This window comes from Macaca mulatta, chromosome 11 (genome assembly GCF_049350105.2).
Source record: "Macaca mulatta isolate MMU2019108-1 chromosome 11, T2T-MMU8v2.0, whole genome shotgun sequence".
NCBI classification, from domain to species: domain Eukaryota; kingdom Metazoa; phylum Chordata; class Mammalia; order Primates; family Cercopithecidae; genus Macaca; species Macaca mulatta.
Window position 1 is genome coordinate 2,908,632 of NC_133416.1, and position 24,515 is coordinate 2,933,146.

At 47.4% G+C, this 24,515-nt stretch overlaps 1 protein-coding gene across 30 annotated transcripts in view; it reads left to right on the top strand.

Annotated features, from left to right (window-relative positions):
- Positions 1-24,515, top strand: part of CACNA1C (calcium voltage-gated channel subunit alpha1 C) — a 740,665-nt gene that overhangs the window by 68,745 nt on the left and 647,405 nt on the right. For 12 of the 30 annotated variants that reach the window (XM_028829121.2, XM_028829151.2, XM_077953279.1 and 9 more), the window contains exon 1: positions 16,778-17,402. The exons of the other annotated variants lie outside the window; for them this stretch is intronic. In XM_028829121.2, coding sequence (XP_028684954.2) covers positions 17,354-17,402 — 49 coding nt within the window. In that variant the 5' untranslated portion in view covers positions 16,778-17,353. Of the gene's footprint in view, positions 1-16,777; positions 17,403-24,515 lie in introns of those variants that run through there. 30 annotated transcript variants of the gene reach the window in all.

A 24,515-nucleotide genomic window follows, 5' to 3' on the forward strand; every position in this document is an offset into this window, starting at 1 on the left:
GTCTCTCTCTGTCACACAGGCTGGAGTGCAATGGAGTGATCTTGGCTCACTGCAACTTCTGCCTCCTGGGTTCAAGCGATTCTCCTGCCTCAGCCTCCCCAGTAGCTGGGATTCCAGGCGTGCACCACCACGCCTGGCTAATTTTTGTCTTTTTAGTACAGACAGGGTTTCACCATGTTAGTCAAGCTGGTTTCAAACTCCTGACCTTGTGATCTGCCCTCCTCGGCCTCACAAAGCGCTGGGATTACAGGCATGAGCCACCATGCCCAACCTCCCCTTTCCTATCTTTAAAAAGCAAATGCCCTAGGAAGGGTTATACCTTAAGTCATTATCAGGTAACCCTTTAGCGACCGGATGAGGAAATGGGCTACAGAGTAGCTGCTTAGTCTCCAGACTGGAGGGGTTAGCACAGGAGGATTCGGGATACCCTGGGAGGGAGGTTTGCCAACAGCAAAACAAGGGCTCCACACTAGCGGCAAGAGACCAAGTTCACTCATTTCCCCTCGTTTTCAAAACCTTCTTGTCTGCTTACTTTGGTATGTGTGTCCTTAGGAGCTGGTTCTTGCTCCAGGTGGCATGAGTTACCTTGCTTTAGGGGGCAGTTTTCAGGCAGGATTCATTCCAGGCAAAGTTCTACCAGCCAAAGCTCTCCGAGCATCCTGCCTCCTCTATACATAGGAGTAAACATAGCTTCAGCCAACGACTGGATCGCGTCATGAGACAGAGTAATCTGCTGTTTACTTGTATTCTCTTACCTCCTCAAGTTGTTTGAGACAGGCATAAAGACTTCCTTGTTTGGTAGGCATGGGAGGAATTTTAATCTTCTGCACATGTAAATGTGAGATTGTAGGATTTCTCTTGCCTTTATTATTGGTATCATCAAACACTACGTTGGGCTCACTGTCCACTAACAGCAATTCTTGTATTATTATTTCAGAGTTAGCTGGGAGTTAAAGTATCTCTGGACCTAACTTGGTCTTGAAATTGTTAAAAGGTATTGGGTACACCAAAAATGTCCTTGGGCCTCTGAAGGGGAGAGAAGGGGCAGAATGGTCCCAACTCAGATATGTCTCCTGGGAAGGGACGTGTTCCCCGCTTTGCGCAGGTCAGGCAGGGGTGCACTGCAGAACTGGTTTCCACCATTGTACCAGTCATGGAACGGTTTCCATTAGCTCAGGATTGTAACAGTGTCCCACTGGAGGAATAGCATGAAGTTCTGAAGATACTTGGGCCTTCTATGTAACCCCCACTTCTCAGAGCATGTTCTGGGGTACAGCAGCATCAGCCTCACCTGGAAGCTTGTAAGAAATGCAGAATCTCAGGTTCTACCCAGGTCTACTGAATCAGAATCTGTATTTTAAAACTAACCCCAGGTGATTCTTATGCACATTTAGGTTTGAGGCCCCTGGGCTAGCCCACTGGAAAATAGAGTCCTTCTTGGTGGATTTCAAGTGCATTGTTCTAGGCAACATTGTAAAGCAGGTGAGGCTTCTCTTCGGGACCACTGACTCTACTTTTCAATATTCTTTTCTCTCAATAAAGCTTTCTTTTCCCTGCATCTCCCTTCATTCTCTCCCGAAAGCACCCAGACAAAACGCTACTGATGAAGACTGTGCACTCAACATAGCCCAGGTCCCTGACCTACTGGAGAAAAGAGACATGATTAAATAATTCCTATTAAGCTGTTAGTGACTTAGGATTTGAAGGGTTCTTTCTCATATGTATATTGCACTCTAAAATAGGATACTTAATGAATCACTGTTTAACCTAAAGATTATATTTCCTTTCATAGAATTCGAGTCACGGTGGCACTCTGACAGAGACTGCAGATATCTTGGGATAGGGTGACTTTTCTCATCACTAATAGGATGCTATGTGGGTGACTACTTAATCCAACTATGTAACAGACTGGACCCCCAAGTTTTGGGTGACCCCCAAAACTTCCCAGCTCAGGAAGCCCTCATTATTGCTCACAGGCACGGGATTCTTAGTGCTGCTTCTCAGATACTTCTTTTTTTTTTTTTTTTTTTTTTTTTTTTGAGACGGAGTCTTGCTCTGTAGCCCGGGCTGGAGTGCAGTGGCCGGATCTCAGCTCACTGCAAGCTCCGCCTCCCGGGTTTACGCCATTCTCCTGCCTCAGCCTCCCGAGTAGCTGGGACTACAGGCGCCCGCCACCTCGCCCGGCTAGTTTTTTGTATTTTTAGTAGAGACGGGGTTTCACGGTGTTAGCCAGGATGGTCTCGATCTCCTGACCTCGTGATCCGCCCGTCTCGGCCTCCCAAAGTGCTGGGATTACAGGCTTGAGCCACCGCGCCCAGCCTCAGATACTTCTTTCTTATCTTTATTATTTTGCTATATTTGGCCACTTAAGATACAGAGTCCAGTTTTGAAAATAAGGAATGGATTTTAGGAGAGTTTTTGATAAGTCAAAGAAACATAAAAGAAGAGAATTGTTGAGATATGATTCAGGAACTATTTCTGGAGATAGCTGAACCTATGCTTAATAGGGTGCTGGTTTTGCCGGGTGGCTTTGACACGTGACAACTGTTTCTCCTTTTAATTTCCAGTTATTGTAGAAATAAATCTGGCTTACATGGTATTTCTCCTTTTTATTGCTTGACCTGACTTTTTTTTTTTTTTTCCCATGCAAGTCACTTCCTAGCAATTCACTCCAATATTACAGCAAGTCCCTGACTGTCCTGAGCCCAGGTATATTGACAGGTGAAATCCCTTAACATAAATTTTGTCAAAAAAGCCTGTAAAAGACAGATGCTGGGAGATAGAAATGGATACATCCAGGTGTTACAGATGGGATATTGGCAAATGCAAGGATGGCAAATGTATAAGTAAACACAATATCCACAGGTAGGAAATTGCCAAAGACAGATGCTGTGAATAATGGTCTACGAGGTCAACAGACAGCCCTTTGCCCATAACATGGGCCTCTTAATAGACAAATAAAAGCTAAAACTTTCATGCAGAGTTCCAATCCCCTAGCAGAGGATCTTTTTAGCTAAGGCACTCACTAAACAATGATGAGAGGACAAGTGTAACAACCTCCCTTTAAACTAATCTCCCTGGGTAACCTGCCAGGGAGTTTTTCCAGGAACGTTAGCTACCAGCTCAAGAGCAGTCTTTCATGTAGATATTTTATGAGATGATTGATAGAAGTAGGGTAGGTCTCTTGGTCTCAAAATTTCTCTTCTATCAGCCTGCAATATGCCTGAAATTGCACAATGAGCAATATATTTTTGGATTAATTCTCTACCACCAACAGGATTGATAGAGCAATCATTCATTTATTCATCAAATGTTTATTAAGCACTTACTATGAGCCAAATACTATTCTTGGTAAAGGAAATTCAAAGGTAAGTACAACATGGTTCTTGCCCTTGAGATGTTCAGAGTCTAGTTGGGAATATAGGAGGTAAACAAATAACTACAGCAATATAACTAGTGCTTTGATACAGATAGCTGTAGGCTCTATGGGAACACAGAGGAAGAAGAACTCGACCTGTGACTCTTGAGCTGAGTCTTAAAGGATGAGTAGGAGCTTGCACACAGATGCAAAGGATGGAGGTCTGCAGTTTGGGTGTGGGAGGGAGAAGGAATAAGGGATGATTTTGGACCATTGGGCCATAAGGGTGAGCATTCCTGTACCTGGGTAGGGATTACAGTTCTTGGGTTCATGCAGCATCATGTCAGTGTTGGCTGCCTATATATGCAGAGAATGCTTCTGGAGATGGAGGTGGGGGTAGGATTTATGCAAAGAGGAGATGGAGGATAGCAGAGACCAGTGCATCTACTTGGATGCCATGGAAAGCCTGACAGCACTAGATTTTTCTTTCAGGTCATCACCTCTTCATTCAATTTGCTTTCCCATCCAGGTGCTTTTCTACCCAGTGGTGGTGCACCCATGACTTCAGCAGGGAGAGAGTTAAGACTTTGAGGATGGAAGCAAACCTCCATCTATTTTTTTGTTCGTTTGTTTCTGTTTTTAACATTCATGATTCGGGTATTGTAGAAACTATCAAAGATGGCTTACATGAGGTCTGTGTGTGATAGGAAATGTTCTTAGCTCTGCTCTTTTAACATTGAACTGCTCTCTGCAAAACATCCATCTTGGTGGGCCTTCGCTAAATGCATAGAAGTGACAGCAAATAATTTAGCTGGTCTAACTACCTCCCTTATAGGGTTTACTTTCAGAGTTTTAAGGGAAATTTTCAAGCAGAAAATGGTTACATGGATAAAACTGTTGAGATTTAATTAGACTTTTATAAGAAATGTGACAGAATTTCGTTACCAAAGTCTGAGTAAGTGGTAGGCTGGGTGATGTGGAGACGTTGAATACCTTGACTTCCACTTCTGAAGAACTGGTTTTAAGTATCCTCTTTTCAAATAGTTAATTGATTCTAATGTAAGAGATGGTGATCAACTAGTCTCTTTTTCCAAAGAGGAATAAAAGACAAAAAGAAAATGGTTGGAATTGTGGTTAATGATATTTGGGTTGGACCAAGAAAGACTGTTGGGTGCTTCAACAGATTGTCAAAGATGATAGAAAATTCCATCTTTGTGGTAATAAGTACCCTGCTATATCTATACTTTTCCTTGCCAAGACTTTTTCATATTAATATTTCACTTTGTACTCAGAATCCATTCCTTGAAAGTTCCTTGGTTTATGGTTGAGGGAACTGATACTCAAAGAACATAAGAGCCCTGGCTAAAGTTACACAGCCAAGTGGTGATAGATACAAGGTTTAAACTCAAGAGTTCTTTCTAATACCTGATGCTTTTGTCTTCTAGACTATAAATGAAAATACAGCAGAATCAGATCTGTCCAATAAATCCTGACTGAAGGCCGGAACTGAAAGTATTTCTTTTGAGGCTGAGAAAAATTCCATCTCTAATCATTGAAAGGGTAGAAATAGGCAGTGAAGTCCTAGTGTCTGCTGTGTTTGGCCTTTCTGGGTTAAAAACATACTTAAAACTGAGTGACTCTGTTGTAGAATAAAATCCAAACAACCTGGGTTGAAAAATACTGCTTAGGGGTGTGTGGGTCACAGCACTGCTAAGAGTATTCTTGATATCCTCTGGGATAATGTGACCACAGGACACCTTGCTTGCTCGCTCCAAGAATCTCAAGAAGACTAAAATCCCCAGGAAGGGAGGCATATCGTTCAAGATCATGTTTGGGATAGAAGACAGAGTGAGAATGAGAAAGCAGAGATGTTCATTTGTTTTATGAACATTTACTTATCTGCCAGGGTCTGTAGCCCTGGCCTTCCCTGTGAAGAGCAGCAGCCTGCACCAACCGTCAGAGGCCGGGGTTGCCAAGCTAGGACCTTACAGGGCTGCAGCCTGTGCTGACCCAGGGCCTCCGCAGTGCTTTGCTTGCAGATCCCCCCAAAAAAGTTGTGAAAAAGTCTGTGCCTCATCATGCATTTTCAAGTTGACATCCCAAAAGTTTCATGATAATTTTAAATGGTTGTAAATGATACAATTTCTGGTGCTTTATAAATCTTGACAGTTTAACATAAAATTGTTGCATTACTCTTTTAAAGTTTCCAATAAAATATAAACACTGCAGCTATTTGATACCTTCTATTATGTATTCAAAAATATATAAAAGCCCTGTTTTTAACAGTCAAAGATTTTTCATCATTTCTTTTTCTCCTTGGATACATATTTACATTCCATTTCCTTCTTAAAATTTTACCCTAATACAATATATTTTTATGCTTGAAAGTCTTTTACTGGGCCGGGCGCGGTGGCTCAAGCCTGTAATCCCAGCACTTTGGGAGGCCGAGACGGGCGGATCATGAGGTCAGGAGATCGAGACCATCCTGGCTAACACAGTGAAACCCCGTCTCTACTAAAAAATACAAAAAAACTAGCCGGGCCAGGTGGCAGGCGCCTGTCGTCCCAGCTACTCGGGAGGCTGAGGCAGGAGAATGGCGGGAACCCGGGAGGCGGAGCTTGCAGTGAGCTGAGATCCGGCCACTGCACTCCAGCCTGGGCAACAGAGCGAGACTCCGTCTCAAAAAAAAAAAAAAAGAAAGTCTTTTACTGGTCACACTATCATATTACTCTGCAACAAAAAGATGTATATAAATTAAAATTTAAAATTAAAAATTTTATAACCATAAGGCTTTGTGTTATACATTTCTTTTGGATTGAATTATCATCACAGATACTAATAATATACAACTGAGCAAAACAACATAATTACATGATGAGCTTTTCGAGGTAATTCTTAATATAAAATGTACCAGAAATATATATTTTAAAAAGATCATGATTGAAGGGATATGTTGTCTGATTCAAGAGGCTTTCTAGACACCTGTATTTCAAAAGTCTCCTTGTCTGGGAACCAGTATTTCCTAGATCTCCTTGTTTGGTGTCCTGGGGGCATTCACGCCACAGGGATATGGACCTGGAAGGATGCAGGGTGAATGACAGGTGTGCCTCTCTGCTGAAGTGTAGGCTATGGATGCCCCTTTGAGAGACAGGAGAAGCGGCAGGTGGGCTCCAGGCTCTGCCCCAGGTTGTTTTCCGGTGAACATGAAGACTGAGCACATATGAAAGTTGAGGATCTGGAAATGAATTCTATTAAATCATTACTTGTACACGAGTTTCAAGATGTCCTACACTACTCCAATTGCTTTCCAAGTCCACTTGGGAAATTGTTAACATGTTCTTGATTCATCCACACAAGAATAGTTTGCATAAGCGATTCAATATAAACACAAGCATAAATATACCTGTACTTTAAGAAGATTTTAAGAGGAAAACGTATTTTGGGTTATTTCATCTGTATAATCAGTTGCTATAGACACCATCACCAGTTTATCTAGAACAAATAAAACTATTATATGTTACACAAATTATAAATGTTTTCAATATTACTTCATTGCAAGATCATTATCGTTACAGCCTGCCCTCCTACGAATTAGAATCATTGACTGATATTATGCTGATTGGAATAGAAGTCAGTTCAATGAATCAGAACTTGGCAAATCCCTAACCACACGTGGGTTACACACATGGAGTTGTTGATTTATTCCAGCCTGTTAGTCAAGATAGTTAACATTATACTATGGTAATATTTTCCACATTCCTGGAGCTTAATAGAGTACAAATCTATTTCTTGATCATACTGCATCCAGAGGGGGCTAGTGAGAGGTTCTGGTTCACAAAGTCACTCAGGAATCCAGGGTTGATGGATGCTTCTCTATCTTGCAGCTGTACCATCTGGATAATGTGGCAGGAGAAGGGAGAGACAGAATAATTGCAGCAGGTCTTCCATCACCTCAACCTGGAGGTGACACAGTCACTTCCACTTACATTTTATTAGTCAGGACTAGTCCAATATTTGTGCCCAAATGCAGAACGGTTGAGAAGCTCACTCTGCCCTGTGCCCCAGAGGAGAAGAAAACAGAATATTCTTGCTAACTAAACTATAGTAGAAGTTGATATGGGTGGCATTGGTCAATTGCTCATTGGTTAAAAAAAAAAGATTACCAAGAGTTAGTGATTAATAATAAAATAATGGGGTTATATTCATCACAAAACATCATTATGCAAGCAGGACTGAACACGACAAAGGCAGAAAATCTGAATCTGCTATGTAAAGAGGTAAAAATGATAAACCTTGGGAGATTGAAACTTACCTTCTTTGGCTGAAGGAAGACCTATCTAGCTGGTAGAGGTACTTCAGCTGGGTCATATGAAGACATGACTGGAAGTGTCCTGCCATACTTGACAACTCTGCCCAGCTCTTGTTTCCACCAGGCTCCACTTGGCCACTGAGTGGAAGCCATTTGGCAAGTTAATGATGGTCACTGCTGAGAAGATATCTTTTTGGTTGCCCTCTTGACTTTGCCTATATCTAGACGTACTATGCAGCAATGACCTCTCTAGTAGGGTGGTGATGATTAGCTGTAACTTCCCCACCCCCAGGTACTTGGAAAATGGCCTAATCAACAACTTAGAGTGAACTAGCCAAATGTTAATTAGTTTTATGGCATTCGAGTTTACCGTTCCAGGAATGCAAATATTTGGAATTATTCCTATCAGTGTAGTCTATATTCTTTTAGATTTCAGGGATGGGACTGCTGCAGGTTAACCAAAGGGTACCCCTATAAAAGATCCTTGGAATCCTAATTAGAACAGTGCATCATCTTTAAAATGAGGCTTTAGAGAACAAATATCCTTTTTCATCTGTTGAGGTGGCCAGGTCCCAAATGTCATATCAAGTAAAGGGTTACCTGACCTATGTCAGACTAGGAACCAGAAATGTTCATGGCTATATAACCCTAGTCTCACATGACTTCTGATACTGTAGGAAAGCAAGCTGGAAATTAACGTGGAATTCTAAGAGAGATGAATGCAAAGTGACCATTCAGGAAAGAATAATCCAGAACGCAAATACGAACTGAGCCATCATTTATTATTCATCCTTGCGTGAGAGGGAGAAGAACCAGGGGTCAGAGAGAGAAGACATTACAGATTGAATGCCAGCTGAAATATGGAAGGAAAGGTGAGTTTGCCAAGAGTTATATTAATAGGAGGACTGTGAATAGAATGAGGGTTGATGGCTGATTTCTGATGGCCAGATAAAGGTGTTTACTCTTAGGACCGTGTTTTGAAAATGACAGAGAACTTAGAATGCGTTCAGAGAAGGGTAAAAAGAGAAGAGAGAACATTTATAAAGCTAATTAGAAGAGGAGGGTTCTGAAAGCCCTACTGAAAAGAACACTTTTCAGCTTCCTTTGAGAAGACATTTTCTATATAGCTCCATTGAACACGTTTGAACTGGCCTGGAATGGTTAAGAAGGTAAAGGGGTTAGGAAGGTTGAGGATCAGAATGGTCTTTGGGGTTTAAAGCCAGGTCCACTTCTACCCAGCTGAGTTGGCTCGGCCAGGTTACTGAACCTCTCCAAGCATTCAGTTTCTCTAATCAAATAGCCGAGGGTGATTCACTGAAAGGGTTAAGTGTGAGACTGAGTTCTGTGGGAAGGAGCATCTTCCATAGTGAAGCACCTTTGTCACCACTCACTTCAGCTCTAACATATGGCAATAACTTCTGTTTTATAAGTGAAGAAACTGAGCCTCAGTGGGAGAGAGAAAGAGGTTGCTAAAGTTTCAGGAATTAGCAAACGTTGGGCTTGAGATTCAAATGAAAATGGATGAAGAAACATTCATGTAGATTAGGGTAGTGTAGTGCGTTGAATAGCGGCCCCTCAGAATGTATGGGTACATGTCCTAATCCCCAGAAAGTGTCAATTTTAGCTTATCAGGAAAAAGGGTCTTTGTAGACGTAATTAAGAATTTTGAGATGAAGACATTGTCTGGGATTATCTGGGAAGTCCTAAATCCAATGACAGGTGTCCTTGTAAGAGTGAAGCAGAAGGAGATCTGACTGCCAGGAGATGAGGAGGCAAGGTGACCATGGAGACAGAGTGATGTGGCCACAAACCAAGGAATGCTGCCAGCCAGCAGAAGCTGGAAGGGACAAAGAAGGGGTTCTCCCTGAGGGCCACTGCAGGCAGCACACCCTGCTGGATTTTGAACTTCTGGCCTCCAAAACTGCGAGATAATTAATTGCTGTTGTGTTAAAACACCCAGCTAGTGGTAATTTGCTATGGCAAAAATTGAATACAGGTGGGAATGGCTTGCGTTTTGTGATGGCCTTTGAACTCCTAAAAAAGTGGACACAATAGTGGATAGGTCTGAGCCTTGACTATGCGGTTCCTTCTGGGGGTCAGCAGGTCACCCAGATGAAACAGACGTTCTCAGGGCCTTAACAAGTAATGAAGGTATAACTTTGGTGATTGAGCGCTTCCCTTGGTATCAACTTCTCTTTCCAAAGAGCCTCAGGAGATGAGGCCACACATTCCCATTTTGCAGATGAGCAAACAGAAGTCCAAGATAGTTACATAATTAGCATGCACCATTGGTTTGCTGAGGTAGAGAGGGCCATGATTTGAATTCACACATGGCAGATGAATTCTCCCACCTGGAGATCCAGTCCCCAGGATCAGGCCATAAATAACCTTGCTGTTTTCTGTCTTTGGGGGCTAAGTATTGCTGAAAATCACAAGGGTATTCATGTTAGTCATGTTACCACACCTTATTATCCAAACAACTTAGGCTGCTGTAGAATGAGGCTTGAATTATCCTCGCACCCTGAGTACTCCGGCTTCCCCTTGGGACGGACACTGGGGCTGAGCTGCCAGGAGAGTTTTCCCTAAGTGTGGTGTATAAAGATAGCCCAGTGGGTTAGGTGGGATCTGGTTCGTCCTATGGCTTCTACAAAAGCAGACAGGAGGAAGGATGGAGATATGATAGAAGGGAGAACTCTGCCAGCAGAGGTTTTTAAATATTAACATGGGTTGTGAAGGCCTCAGCGTTTTTATGGGTCTTCCAAAAGAAGGAGAAAGGCCATTCTGCAACCTCTTCAGCTCTGCTGTCTGAACTGTGGGTTGGGGGATTTTCCCCAAAGCCTTCCTCTCTCCTCCATTTTAGTTCTAGTGCCTGAAATGTTGTGCATAGTAGCGGCCAGTGCATGGCCTCTGGGTTTGTGTAGACTTGGGTTCAAATCCCAATTCTATAATTTGCTGACAAACCAATCTTGGGCAAGAAAGTTAACCTCTTAGCTACTGTTTTGCATCTGTACAATGGTGGTAAGTCTCTTTGGCAGGGCTGTGGTGAATTCAGGGCACATAGTAGATAGTCAACAAATCTTCCTTACAGGGGTGAAGGATGGTAACAGCTAACATTAAATGAGCATGCTGTGCACCCCACACACTTTACTTGGACTATTTCATTTCATTCTCACAACCACCCTATGGAGTTAGGTACCACTATTAGCTTCATATTGTAAAAACTGGGTGTTAAGAGTTAAAGTCAGGTGTCCACATTCCCGTAGCTCATAGCAGGCAGAACCCGGCTCTGTGTCTGGCCTGTCTCCAAAGACCAGGCTGTTAGCTGTATTTAAAGTGCCTATCATAGCACCTGATATTCACCAGGCATATTAAATGATGATAATTAGTATGAATTCAACAAACATATATATTGAGGGCAACTATGTGCCAGGCACTATTTACTCATAAAAATATCTAAACAAGTAACCTGGTCATGGGTGGGAGCAGTACACCGATGCATCAGTCAGGTTTGATCAGGGAAGTGGTACCACCGTGAGTGACTTGGAGGAAGGGATTGATCGCAGAGATTAGACCTTATCCAGTTGTGGAAGCTGGTGAAGAATCTACAGAAGGCTGCTATCTCTGCATCTGAGGATGGGTCTGAAGTTGCTGTAGTGCCAAAAGGCAGGAGGAAAGCAGGATGTGATGTGGGAGAGAGTGAGGCCAAAGTGGAGCCCACAAGGACAAATAAAACCCTTGTTTGCCTTTTACCATTGCCGATCTTGACTATGAAACATAAAGCTGGAATCTTTACTACAGAGCTGGGCATGTACTTTGCCCAGGCCTCAGAGTAGCTGAAGGAGGAGATCTAGCAGGAGCTGGAGGAGCTGTGGGCTCCACCGTCAGGGTAAGCCAGCAGATCGGTGACAATGAATGCATGCTGCTGCTTCATGTCCACCTCCCAGAGGCTCCACAAATACCTGTTGTGGACAATCTTAATGCAGAACCACATAAGGAAGGCAATTCTGGGAAATAGGTTCCAGCTTAGTTAAGCTGACCTAATGCAAAACCACCACACTGATGTTCCCATCTCTGGCCTTTGAGAAGGAATGGTTGTGCGTGGCCCTATGGGGAGATAAAGAAGGTAAGGTGTCAGAAGGCACATTTAAAGTGGGCTTTCTGACTCCCCTCTTCCTACTCTGGCTTGCTAATCAATTTTACCTGGTTTGAAATGTCCACCCTTATATACAGGCAATTATGTGGATTAGAAATTAAGGATGAAACATCTTCCCAAAAGGTCATTGTTAAGATTTACCCATCATCTTGGTGTTCCTAGCTCTCTACCACCAACACAGAGTGGCTGATGCTTCAACCAGGCAGCTCAGATTGCAATGAGGACAATGTAATGCATTTGGGCTGGAAACACTGGACAGGTAATTTTTTGCAGGTGCGTGGCAGCATTTAGTGCTGAGTGGCTGTTGTGGTGGGCAGAAGGAGAGAAATAGAAGGGACACCTTGCAGACTTGATGACAGAGTTATTCTGAAGAGATTTATTAGCGGTGTCTTCCCTGGCTAGGCAGTGGGGGGAGGGCTCTGTGTCAAGAGGTGTGTGTGCTAAGGGAAGAGGAAGAGCCTGCTTGGCAACCTGGCTTTCCAAGCCTTGGGCCAGCTAAGGAAGAAGAAGAAGAAGAAGAAACATTTACGTGTAATCCCCCTCCCAAAGAAAGCTACTGTCAACATTTTTTTCCCCCCACATACCCCAGCTTGAGGATACTGTCAACATTTTGGTGTGAACCTTACTTAGTCTTTTCCCTAGTTCAAATATAAACCTGACATTAAAAGGAAAATGAAATCATATTGCCTGTAATATTTTTGTGACTTGTTTTTCTTTTAGTGTAAATCATTTTTTTCCACGTTACTAATATTCTTAATATTGTTCTTGTCTACGTAGACTTTCACTGTGTGAATGCACTCTAGTTCATTTATGTGGTGGTGAAGAGCATAGGCTCTGAAGACTGCTGGGGTTCAAATCACAGGTCTTTCAACATTAACTGGCTGTGAAAACATGGGCAAGTGAGTAAACCTTTCTGTGCTTTGGTTTCCTCACTGGTAAAATGGGGATAAAAGCAATTCCTTTACAGGGTTGTTTGGAGGAGCAAATGACTTTATATATGTGAGGCACTTAGAATAATCTCTCAGTGTTATTATTATTATTATTATTATTTTTGAGACAGAGTCTCGCTCTGTCTCCCAGGCTGGAGTGCAGTGGCCGGATCTCAGCTCACTGCAAGCTCCACCTCCCGGGTTCACGCCATTCTCCTGCCTCAGCCTCCCGAGTAGCTGGGACTACAGGCGCCCGCCATCTCGCCCGGCTAGTTTTTTATATTTTTTAGTAGAGACGGGGTTTCACCGTGTTAGCCAGGATGGTCTCGATCTCCTGACCTCATGATCCGCCCGTCTCGGCCTCCCAAAGTGCTGGGATTACAGGCTTGAGCCACCGCGCCTGGCATCAGTGTTATTATTTAACCAACATTTTTGTTGAATATTTAGTTCATTTCCAGGTTTTCACTCTTACAAATACACTGTAATTAACAAATTCAGTGCACTCTTAATTGCTTCCAAAGAAAATATCTGTGGTCACATTTAAAAATCTTTTCCAGAGTGAATCATGCACTCAACACAAATTGAGTGTCCATATGTACAAAGCATTATGTTATGCACAGAGAATAAACACAGTTCTCTTCTTGAAGACACCTAAAATGTAGTAAGGAAGAGGAGAGAAAAGGCTCATGCAAATATAAGCATAATACTATGTAGAAAGAGGGCACACATGAAGACCTATGGGAGATTCTTTAGCTGGAGAATCAAACCATTCAATGACAGAGAAAAACAGACTCCCTCCTCTGCTCCCACCACTTCCCAAATCCCCAAATCAGAATTCACAATGGTCTCCTTTTGTCACGTTGAGTATTTGTTACCTCGAAAGAGCACACCCAGGGCTGTGTTCCAAGTTAAAAGCTGGGATATGGGCGTATACTGCAAGACCAAATATTTAGGAAATACCTTTTTCTGGAAAGGAAAGAACACATTTCACAGCTGAAAAGAGAAGTGAAAAATGAAACTAAAGAAGCATGAAGGTAATATTTACTTGCTAGATTTATACAGTGCCTACCTTTAGAAAAGCTGGGCTATCAATCCTGCACGTGACCCCCTAACACACATACACTCTGTTCCCAGTGACTTGGCTCTTTGTGAATTATCTACAGCATATTTTGCAATCATTTCACACTGTTCATCTCCCTGCAGCCCTGCCCCCACCAGCTCACCCACACGTCACCCCTCAGAAGAAGGAGTAAGATAATGGTAGAGCCTGAGTTTGGTGTCAGATATGCCTGGGCTAAGTCCAGGCTCCACAGTTACTCACCTGGGTGACCCTGGACATTGTAATTTAAGTCTCAAAGTCTCAGTTTCCATATCTATAAAATGGGGATAATAATGACAATAACACATAGCTTATTGAGTTGCAATGAGGATTAAATAAGATAAAGGCTGTAAAATGCCTGTCACAGTACCTGGCACAGAGCACTCAATAGTGTTAGCTATTATTATTATTCCTGCACTTGTGTGTAAAGGGGATGCAAACCAATTTTAGTATTCATTTAAACAAATTATCAGCTACAGCAGCCTCTGAAACACAGGCCTATGATGCATCCTAAAGTAAGTGGGAAATGTTTGAATTTGTGTCATTTCTAATTTTCTCTATTAGGTTGAAAATTGAGTATGAACACACCAGAATGGCAAAGAGGCCAGATTTCTCTTGTAACCAACAAAATTGAGATCGCTATTCACATTAGAATGAAGATAACTGATACAGCTTAATACCTCTCCCAGGGGCACTTGCATTTTAAACTGGGGCCAGAACCACTGGACAAAGGAAGGAAACAGGAGTGGTAAGGTTTCAGGTATCAACTAAGGGACCAACAAGATGCATTTTGATAGGGGGAACTGCAACACTCCTGAAAGTGCTCGGGCACTCATTCATTTCATTCAACACATATTATGTACTTACTATCTGCCAGACACTGCTCCAGGCACTGGTGAACAAAATAGATGACTTCCTGTCTTCACGGGGGTTACATTTCAGTGGGGGGATACAGACAATAAACAATAAAGTTAATGAATAAGTAAACTATATACTATGTTAGGCAGGGATTCAATAAGAGTAAGGGGAGATTGGGAGTGCTGTGGGGGTCCGTCAGGATGAATCAGGATGAGGTCCTGGTGAGCCTCATTGAACAGGTGAGATTTGCAGAAAGCTTTGAAGAAGCCGAGGGCGTTTGTGTTCCAGGCAGTGGGAATAGCTAGAGCAAAGGGCTTACAATGTGTGGTGTGTTGGGGAGTCATTTCGGGACTGTCTGGGGCCCGGCCAAGAGGCTAGTGTATCCTGAGTGAGGGGGACAGCAGTAGGAGATGATGCAAGAAGATTTGTACTCGGCCATTCCTGTAGGTCACCACAAGGACCATGGCTTTTACTAAGTGAAATGGGTAACCACGGAGGGTTTTGAGCAGAGGAGAGCTGTGATGTGATGTTTTAAATGGGTTACTCCGATTGCTGTATTGAGAAAATACCAAAGGAGGGGAGAGGGAAGGTAGGCCAGGGGGACCAGCTACTGGAGAAACCTGGGTGAAGGATGTTGGCTCAGCCCCGGGCGGTGGCAGTGGAGGAACTGAGAAGTGGTCAGGTTCTGGATTCGCCTGAAGGCAGTGCCAACAGGATCTCCTGATGGACTAGACGTGGAATGATAAGAGAAAGGAGTCAAGAGGGACTCCAGGATTTTGATCTGAGCAACTAGAAGTATGGGATTGTCATCGACTGCGATGCGGAAGGCTGTGTGAGGAGCAGGCTTTGAAGAGATCAGGAATTCTGGGTTTGGATGTATTAGGATTGAGATGTCTATCAGATAGAGTCGGCTGTAGTCTGGAATTCAGGAGAGAGGTCTGGGCTGGAGATAGACATTTGATATAGACAGCTGCTGAAAGCCACGGGAATGGTTAGGGTCCCCCAGGGAATGAGAGTGGATGTGGAAGCGAGGAGGTCTTACGTGGAGGCAGGTAGAGGTTTTCCCCAAGAGGGAGTTGTAGGCCCCCCTGAAAGGGATCACGAAGCCCTACTGGAGGGGAGCCCGGTCCTGCAGGGGGTGCCGTGGAACTTGCTGCGGTTGCAGGGAGTTCTGGAGGGAAGTGTTTGCTTCTCCGGGAAGGAGAGGTGCTGGATAGGTTCCTGCCGGAGTTGCAGAAATAATTAAGAGAAGTAGGTAAGGATATCCTAGTAGAACACGTGCTCGGCTGCCTCCAAAGAATTAGCAAACCTGGGTCTAGGAATCTGTTCAGACATCTGGGCACCGCTGCCTCGCCTACCAGGCTCCGCCTCGCCGCCCCTCCCGCTTCCCCTCCCCTCCTCTATCTGTCACTTCTACAACCGCTCTGATTATAATTGATCAAACAGAATCACGGAATCACGGCTCATTTTGCCGTTTTGTTCGGTGGCCCGATCCGAAACCAGACTCTGGTCGTTGGGCAAATTGTATTCCTCCTCCTTGGAATTCCGCTCACAGAGGCCTTCCCGGCGTGGCCGGCCCAGCAGGGACGCGCCGCCGCAGCTGAGGAGAGAACGCGGGCGGGGGGCTGCAGGCCGGCGCGGGGGGCGCGACGCCGCCGGCTGGGCGCGAGGGGGTGTGTCCGCGCCGCGGCCACCGCGGCCACCACGGCGGGCGTCCGGGTCCCCCGCGCGCCTCGGCCTCCCCGGGGGCTCCTCACGCCGCCCCTCGCCCGCCGGCGGCCGGGGCCCGCTCCCCTTGACGTCATGCGGGCCGAGGGCTCGCTCGGGCGGCGTTGCCGCGGGCGCCGAGAGGGGGCCCAACTTCGGGCTCCAGTCCGCCGCCGTGCGCCCCGCGCCGTGCGCCCGGCTCCCTGCGCGCCGCCGCCGCCACATCTGGAAGCGTTCAGCGCGTCTGCCTCCGGCGCGCCGGGCGGGCGGGCGGGCGGGCGGGCGGGCGGCGCGGGCAGGGGCGGGCGCGGGCGCGGCGGGGCTGGGCCGGGGGGAGTGAGCGCGGCGCTCTCGCGCGCCCGGTGTCTCCCTCTCGCTGCCTCTGCAGAAACAGCTCCTGCCAGAGCGGCGCTCGGCGCGGCGCGGCGGGCCCGGAGCGGCGGCGGCGGCTCTTCCTGCCTCCGCGCCCAGGAGTTGCCGGCTCCCTTTGACAGCAGAGAGCCGGGCAGGGGCCTCAGGAGGACTCGCCGGCAGTGGGCAGAGGCGCCTCGGCCCCTGCCGGCCCAGGCGGGCCCCGCGCGCCCCCCGCCCCTCCTTTCCGCCTCTTCTCGCCCTGCCTCTCCCGATTTATTTTTTCAAATGGTGTAGCCGCCAGAGGTGCGGTGCTCAATTCTTGGAAGGGGCCCGGATGTACTGAGGATGCATTACAATTTCACTCGAGGAGGCAGTAGTGGAAAGGAGCAGTTTTTGGGGTTTGATGCCATAATGGGAATCAGGTAATCGTCGGCAGGGAAGAAGAAACACTGCAGACCACGGCTTCCTCGAATCTTGCACGAAAGCCGCCGGCCTCGGAGGAGGGATTAATCCAGACCCGCTGGGGGGTGTTTTCACATTTCTTCCTCTTCGTGGCTGCTCCTCCTTTGAAAACCATTTTTGGTCCATGGTCAATGAGAATACGAGGATGTACATTCCAGAGGAAAACCACCAAGGTAAGGCTGGACCCCGCCGCCTCGCCGGGGCTCCCTGCCTTCTCCACCGGGCTCCTGCTCTCCCCGCGCTCCCCGAGGCCCCGGGGTCGGTCCCTGCAGAGTGGCCCGGGGCCGCGTCCGCCAGGGGCGCCTCCGCCTCGTCGGAGCGCCCGGGAGCCCGGCGGGACCGGGGCCCGAACCGCCGCGCGAGACGGAGCGGAAAATTCCCGCCCCTCCCCCCCCGGGCCCCAGCTTCTCCAGAGCATGTGTTTCCTATGAAATTCCAGGCGAGGGGGGAAAAGTTCCCCAAGTGGCCGCCGCCGCCTCGCTTTCTCGCGTTCGCCTGGAGAGCCCGGCTGCCTGGCCAGCCGCGCGGGGGGCAGAGGGCGCCGGCGCCGCGGAGCCCAGAGGCCCGGGGTCCCTCGCCCGGCTCGGGGCGCGGCTGGGAGCGCGCGCGCGCGCACCCCGCGCCGGCAGAGCCCGGCGCCCACGGCCGCCCCTGGGGCGCCCTGGCGCTGCCCGGCGTCCACTCTGGTCCAGGCGCCCCTGCCCTGGGCGGCGCGCTCCAGGTGGCGGGTGGGGGCGGCGGTGCAGATGTGAGCCCCAGCGCGCCCCTCTCGCTCCCCCTCCGTCGGTCCCCTTCTTCCTCTCTCCCTCCCTCCTCCGCCGCTCACCTACACCCACCCACCTCTCCACTGCCGTTGACCCCGAGCGCGCCCACGCCGCGTGTGTTCTCATTCGCACCCATATGTGGGCTAGCACCTGAGGATGGAAGCGGCGAGGAGCCGGGCGGTGTGTGGGCTTTGCTGTTTCGTGTTTGAAGGAGATCATGGAAGGGTGTGCCTGGCTCACACGGCTCCATACTATTGCCCAGTGTTTTCCGAGCATCTCCATCCTTGGCCGCAAGTGTCACCAGCTCCCCCTGTGATGGTGAAAGGCAGTCAGGTAACTCCCTACTTCCTGGAAACTTTCTCCCTCGCCGCTCTCCCCCCATATTAACAAGTTATTTTCTTTGACGTTGCTCAGCATTTAAGGTTTTGAGGCGGGGGAGTGCAGACAGGGTGGTCCCTCGGGGCTTTCTGGCAACCTCCAGGCGTGACATCTCTTTCTTCTCGCCACTGCTCTCTCTGTCTCTTTGGTGTAGTCTCGCCCTTTTCTCTCCCAGTTCCCGGAGCCTCCCTGTTTCCACTCTTCCTCTTCTCTTGCCCTGAAAGCCTGTCTGTCACTGCTGGTCTCTGTTCTTCCCTGGGTTCTTCCAAGTGATCCTCCGAAGACCAGCCTGGTGGGAGTTGTCTCCAGGTCTTTCTGTACAGCTTTTCCCCTCTGTTTGCTCCCAGCTCCACCTTCTGGGGACAGGGCCTTCACTCTTTAGAGCCAGAAGCTGCCAGCCGGCCTGCCTGGTCTCCATCTCTCCTGAGACTGATTTTGGGGCCAGTCTTCTCTGCTTTCCAGCATGGGTGGCAGCATGGGGATTTTGGCCTCCTTTGGAAGAAAGAATCTTGTCAAGGGTCATGGGTTCTGGGGTGAGACAGGACTTCGGGGTCACAAGGGCAGCGTCCATGTTTGGATTTCTCTACTGGTGACCCCATCCCTCACCTGCTCCCCTGTCCCTTCTGTAGCTGATGGGGTAGTGAATGGTTTAGGAGGGAGGGAGGGAGACACAAAAGAGAGTGGTATTTGTGAAGAGTGGGGATGCAAGATGACTCCCCTCCAGGTTCTGAGACTGCGTGCTTTACCCACCTCCTCAGTCTAAGCAGCATTGAAGAGGCGAGCTCTGTAGTATTGCCCTAAGTATCACTGTCAATGGCAATGTACTGTGGTAATAATAATGATTATTCACAGGATGATAATCGTAACTAGTTTACAAGGACTCCTCTTAGGGCAGGATTAAACCCCTTCTGATCCCATTTCCTTACTCTGGTTGTTTTCTTTTGCCCCTTTGCATCTCAGCATCTCCCCGCCGTATGCTGGGAACCGACATTAAAAGTAGGAGTGCCAACCCCAGAGAGGTTCCTGAGAAAGGTAGAGGGGAAGGGAGCAAGGGAACCAGTGGCTGAGAGCTCTACCTTTCCAGCAACATGCCAACAAACACTATGGCAACCTGAATTCCAGTTCTCTCCCTTGAAGCTGCAGTGATTATATAATTCATGGGAGCAGTTTTGCCTCCATTTCTAGATGCGGTTCCCAGGTGGAAGAGCACCAAGATCCCTGTCCCCCCTCTGCTCTCCATCTTCTCTTCTTTAGTTGGTTGGCATTGCCCAGGTTTTTGGGGTAGGAGAGGGGAGGAGGGTGGTGGAGGCGGGGAAGGCAGACCTAGAAGAGGATGAACATTGACAAGGAAGAGGTTGCTGTGGCTAATCACTAAAGGGAGTGGGTGAGCTGTAATAGGGGTTAGAGTTTCAGGAGACAGAAGAGGAGTCTAGGACTGCCTCAGAAGATCAGTAATGGTGACGAACCAAAGAGTCGAGAACCAAAAAAGTTGCCAGTGGCCGGGGCTGTGCATCCGTCTCTTCCCAACATACTCCAAGACATGGAATGCACCAGTCCTTGCACCCTCACCTTTTCTGTGGAGTGTGTGCATGTGTGAGAGTGTGTGTGTGTGTGTGTGTGTGTGTGTGTGTTTTGAGGGTTGAATAGGAGACTGGAGGTCAGTGCCTGGGAACAGCCTGGAAGTTCATGGAAGGACGAGCTTCTGACCCTGGGTTTCAGGCTGGAGTGGCACACTCAAGCCTTGCCTCGCCTCTGGTGCCCTGTCTGCTCTGGGCCTGTGCCAGCCTCCCACTTTTCTGGGCTGATTTTCCATTGCAGGCTCCAGCTAGCAAATGAGTGTCTTAATAGTCAACCATTGAACAAATAAAACACCAGAATGTCCCTTATCTGCTAGAGACAAGGCAGAGGGGAGAAACATGTGTTCTCAGAGTGCAAGACACACTGTGCTTTTCTTTTAACTACTTAGCAATTCAGCAGAGTAAGAATCGCTGTAATAAGGTAATAATAATAATGATCACAGTTAACTTTCTTTACAAATGGTCAGAGAACAATGTTGCTCGCACATCAGCTTGAGCAGGTTAAAGAAAGCTGTGGCGTTAGCTTTGCTTTTTCTTGATCCTGCATGGAGAACACTGGAGAAAAGGGGCTTTTGGAGTTCAGCATATGATTCCTACTATTGGTCAGGTACTTTTTAGTGTTTCAGAATATGACAGAATATATTAAAAAGAGTCAAGTTTTCATTATTTCCATAGAATACACACTAACAGTATTTAAGTGTGGTGTGTGTGTGTGTATACACGCATGGAATAAGGAAAAGCTGTTTAAAATAGATCACACAAGAGGCTAATGCCCTTCAGGGACCTGGGGTGTTGAGAGGGGAGTATTGATAACGCAGTCTCCTAAGACTGTTTAAACATTTCTTCTTCATAGTAAAGGGAGACTTGTTCTTACAGGTAGATGCTGCAGGCAAAGTGCTTTGCAAATGAAATGATGAGCCATTAGTCCCCTGGGACCATGTCTCGGTCTTGGCAATGACCTAGGACTCTTTAATTTTTTCTTCAACTAAAACTGCTTGAGTTGGGTTCTTCTGTAAGACCTACCAAAGGGGTCCAAGGAGCATACCGAATGGAGATTTCGAGGCCCAGCTAATCTTTGGATCCCTGCTTCCTAGGACTGGCCGCTGCTCAGTCCAGGGCCTTGATGCAAGGCTGAACAAATCAATGCCTGTGTGAATGAATGAATGCGACCTGGCCAGACCTGCAGTAGATGTGGCTTCTGCCTCTTCCAGTAGGTGGCGCCACAGGGCTTAGGAGTCAGGAAAGGGGCTTCAGGGTCCGGCTGGTGATGAAAGGTGTAGGGGGAGTTTGGAGCTTGTGACCTGTTGGAGCTGTGCTGCTTTCATCAGGCCCACACCTGCCCTGGCACAGGCAACCCAGAAGACCAGTGTGTCTCCATGCCACCGCCCACACTGGAGGCCCTCGCGGCATCACGGAGGGACCCAGGTCCCACAGTGACCTCTCCACCCTGTTGTGGTGAAAACTCCTTTGGAGACCGCCCAGTCCATTGCAGGGTCTTCCCACAGCCGTCTATTTCCTCCCAGCACAGACAGCATCCCGCCGAGCCTGGAGGGAGCCTTTTGGGTAAATCGCCGAACTGGGTATGGCCGTATGTTAATTTTCTCCCTGATTTTTCGCTGATGGTTTAGTAACCGGAGGGCCCGGTGGTGCCCAAGCCCAGTGGAGCATGGGGTGACCTGAAGCCATGGGATCTGGGAACCCAAACCTGGGCAGTCACGAAGCTTGTCAGCCAAAGGCAGGAAGACATTTTCCTAACTTTAATAGGGAAAAGAACACAAAAACAACTGGGTGCACTTCACAGTTGATTTCCGTTTATGAGTCTGCCTGGGTCTCCTGCTGGGTAATGGCAGAAAAGCTCAGGAGATCCAGGTTAGGAAGTAACTGAGATTTGTTCTAATTTCCAGTGATGTTTTCCAGCGCCTGGCATTTTCTTTTCTATTCCTTTCTTCACTTGGTTTTCTTAGTTGCGTGGCAAGTTCCATGAGGTCTGAGAAGCCCTTGGCACTGTATTAAGAAGGGGTGAGTGGCTGGCAGCACTTTCTTCCTTTTACAGTAATTCCTCCCGCCTGACACAGCAGCTACTTGTTCTGTAGGAGGTACAGGTCAGCCGGCGTCATCTCACCTCTTCCTTGCCGGGACCCTGAAATCAGTGCTCAGCATTCAAATTCAGCAGACAGTTTTATTCTCCAATATGGACTACAGAAAGCTGATAGACTGTTTGGGAAACACCTGGAGACTTAACAACAAGCCTAATGAACAAAATAATCACACTGATTTAGTCTGTTTCTAGATTCCATCCTCACAGTTGCCTAGGTTAATGTTGGGCACTGTGGAGGAGAACAGAAGATTGGTTAAAAAAAGGCATGGGGAATTGTTTTGCACCATATCAGGTGCTAAATATTTAGCGACATAAGTGCTAAACATTCTGATAATGAAATAACACTCTGAGCTGTGGCTGTCATTATTAAAATAATTTAGTAAACACCTGTTTACATGTACCTCAAGGTTAGATACCGCGTAAAACAAGGAAAAGTGACAGGATCCCTCGGGGAAAATGGAATGGAATGTTTTTCAGTGCCATTTCAAAGTGGGGTGTGTAGACTTAAACTGAGCCCCCTGTGGGAAAAGCAGAATGGAAGGCTGAAATAATGAATGCCATCATTTGAACCTAAACCTGGGCATTCCAGAAGAGCTCTTCTCTGTGTTTTAGTTCCCAGACGGGGTGCTTATTTGTTCAAGACCAGGCTTTCCTGAGCCCATGTACACACGGGCCTGGACCAGGCGGGCAGACCCTCTTGGCTTCTGTAGTTGAGGAACCCCTGGAGGCAGCTGTTTATCACGGCAGGAAGGGAAGTGGGCGCATTCTCTACTGCCCCCTTTCCCCTGCCGAATTCAGGCAGGACCCGCGCAGGTCCCTGGAGAACCTTGCTTCCGTGTTCTGTGTGGACAGGACCCCAGCTGGGAGATGGGGAACCCGGGATGACCCCACAGAAAAGCAGAGCTGTGAGATGGCTGGAGCTTCCAAGAGCTGAGGTGCAGAAGATGAGGGGAAGCCAGAGGAGCCCCAACCCACTAGGGTGTCTGGGAGGGTTTGGGGAGCAAGGTCATTGGGGCAGTCAGTTACTCGTTGTGGCACTGAACTGAATTTAAGTAGGGATTGTAGGGACTGTAGGAGAGAAGTTTGGGCCTGGAGCTCAGGAGTCAGACAGAGGTTGAACATAGACCCTTCCTTCCCCGGAAGCCGAGGGAACTAGAGGAAGGGTTCATCTGGCTGAAGCAGAGGGTGAGCAAAGCGAGGGTTAACTGGCAAGAAACCTGAACCTCTCAGCCCCTCCACTCCCCAAAACCCCACAAAACAGTTCTCTCCAAAACACCCTCACTTTCAAATGGGCTTCTTGTGCTATATACCCTTTGTATATAGGGGGCGGGAGCTAGGCTCTGGTTCTTTAAAGGGTTTGTCAAACAGAGAATAAATGTAACGTGTCTTTGGGAATTTACTTTCTAGGATCAGGACATTTTATGGGTAAAGGAACCTTAGAGACAATCCTCATTTCCAGTCGAGAAAACGGAGGCCCCTAAAGGGTCACCGAGGCAGGGATGTAACTAAATACAAGCTCTTCAGTGTCTTTATCCTCCTGCTTTTACCACACTTGGTGCTGGCTCCCTGAGAGAGCCTTGTTAGTGCTTCTGGCTAAATTTTGCTTGGTAGATCTCTCAACCTCTCTATTCTTCCTCCCCCTGCCTCCACCTTTGTACTGCCTTAAAATAATTTCTGCCATGTTAGATTTAGGAATGGAGTTGGAAGGGTGGGGTGGGGGAAATCTATCATTGGAAAGGTTTAAAAATACTTTCTTAGACTACAGAGTAGAAGTTCATACATGTCCACAAGAAACTCCTGCAAAATTCAGATCACGATTTTGTCTGCAAACAGATCTGCCTCTAAGCCTTTTTTATTTGCTCACTTCCTCTCGGCCCCAATCTAGGCTTGTTTCAGCCCCTTTGCGAGAGTGGGATGGGGATGGGAAGCCAGGCTGTGCTGGTGAGCTGCTAGGGACTTCATGGACCAGCTGGCATTACCAGTAACCGGGGTACATGGACCAGCTGGCATTACCAGTAACCGGGGTACGGACACACAGATTAGCCCCAGGGTAGAGACTGTGAACAGGCTGCCACAGACTCCACCTGAGCTGGGCGAACAAGGGCATCTTTCTGTTCGCATGTCAGGGCTGGTCTCCTAGGACCCCCGGCCTACTCCCAGGAGACATTCTCAGCCCATGGAAGAGAATCACCAGGACCTGCTTCTGGCATTCCCATCTTCTTTGAAGTGTTCATTGGCTGACTTGTTTGATACTCTTTCAAGTCATCTCCAAGAAACTGGAAGGCCTCTGAGACTGACTCGATCTGGCTTGAAGACGGAGGCATGAGCCAGGCTCATGCGTAGAGATGTGGCCTTTGAGTTCCCTGGAGGAAGCCACCATTTCAGAACATAGTGTTGTGATAATTTCATGAAATATTTAAGCTGCCAATTTGCCAACAGGGGTTTCTTTTAATATACTCGGCTACACTT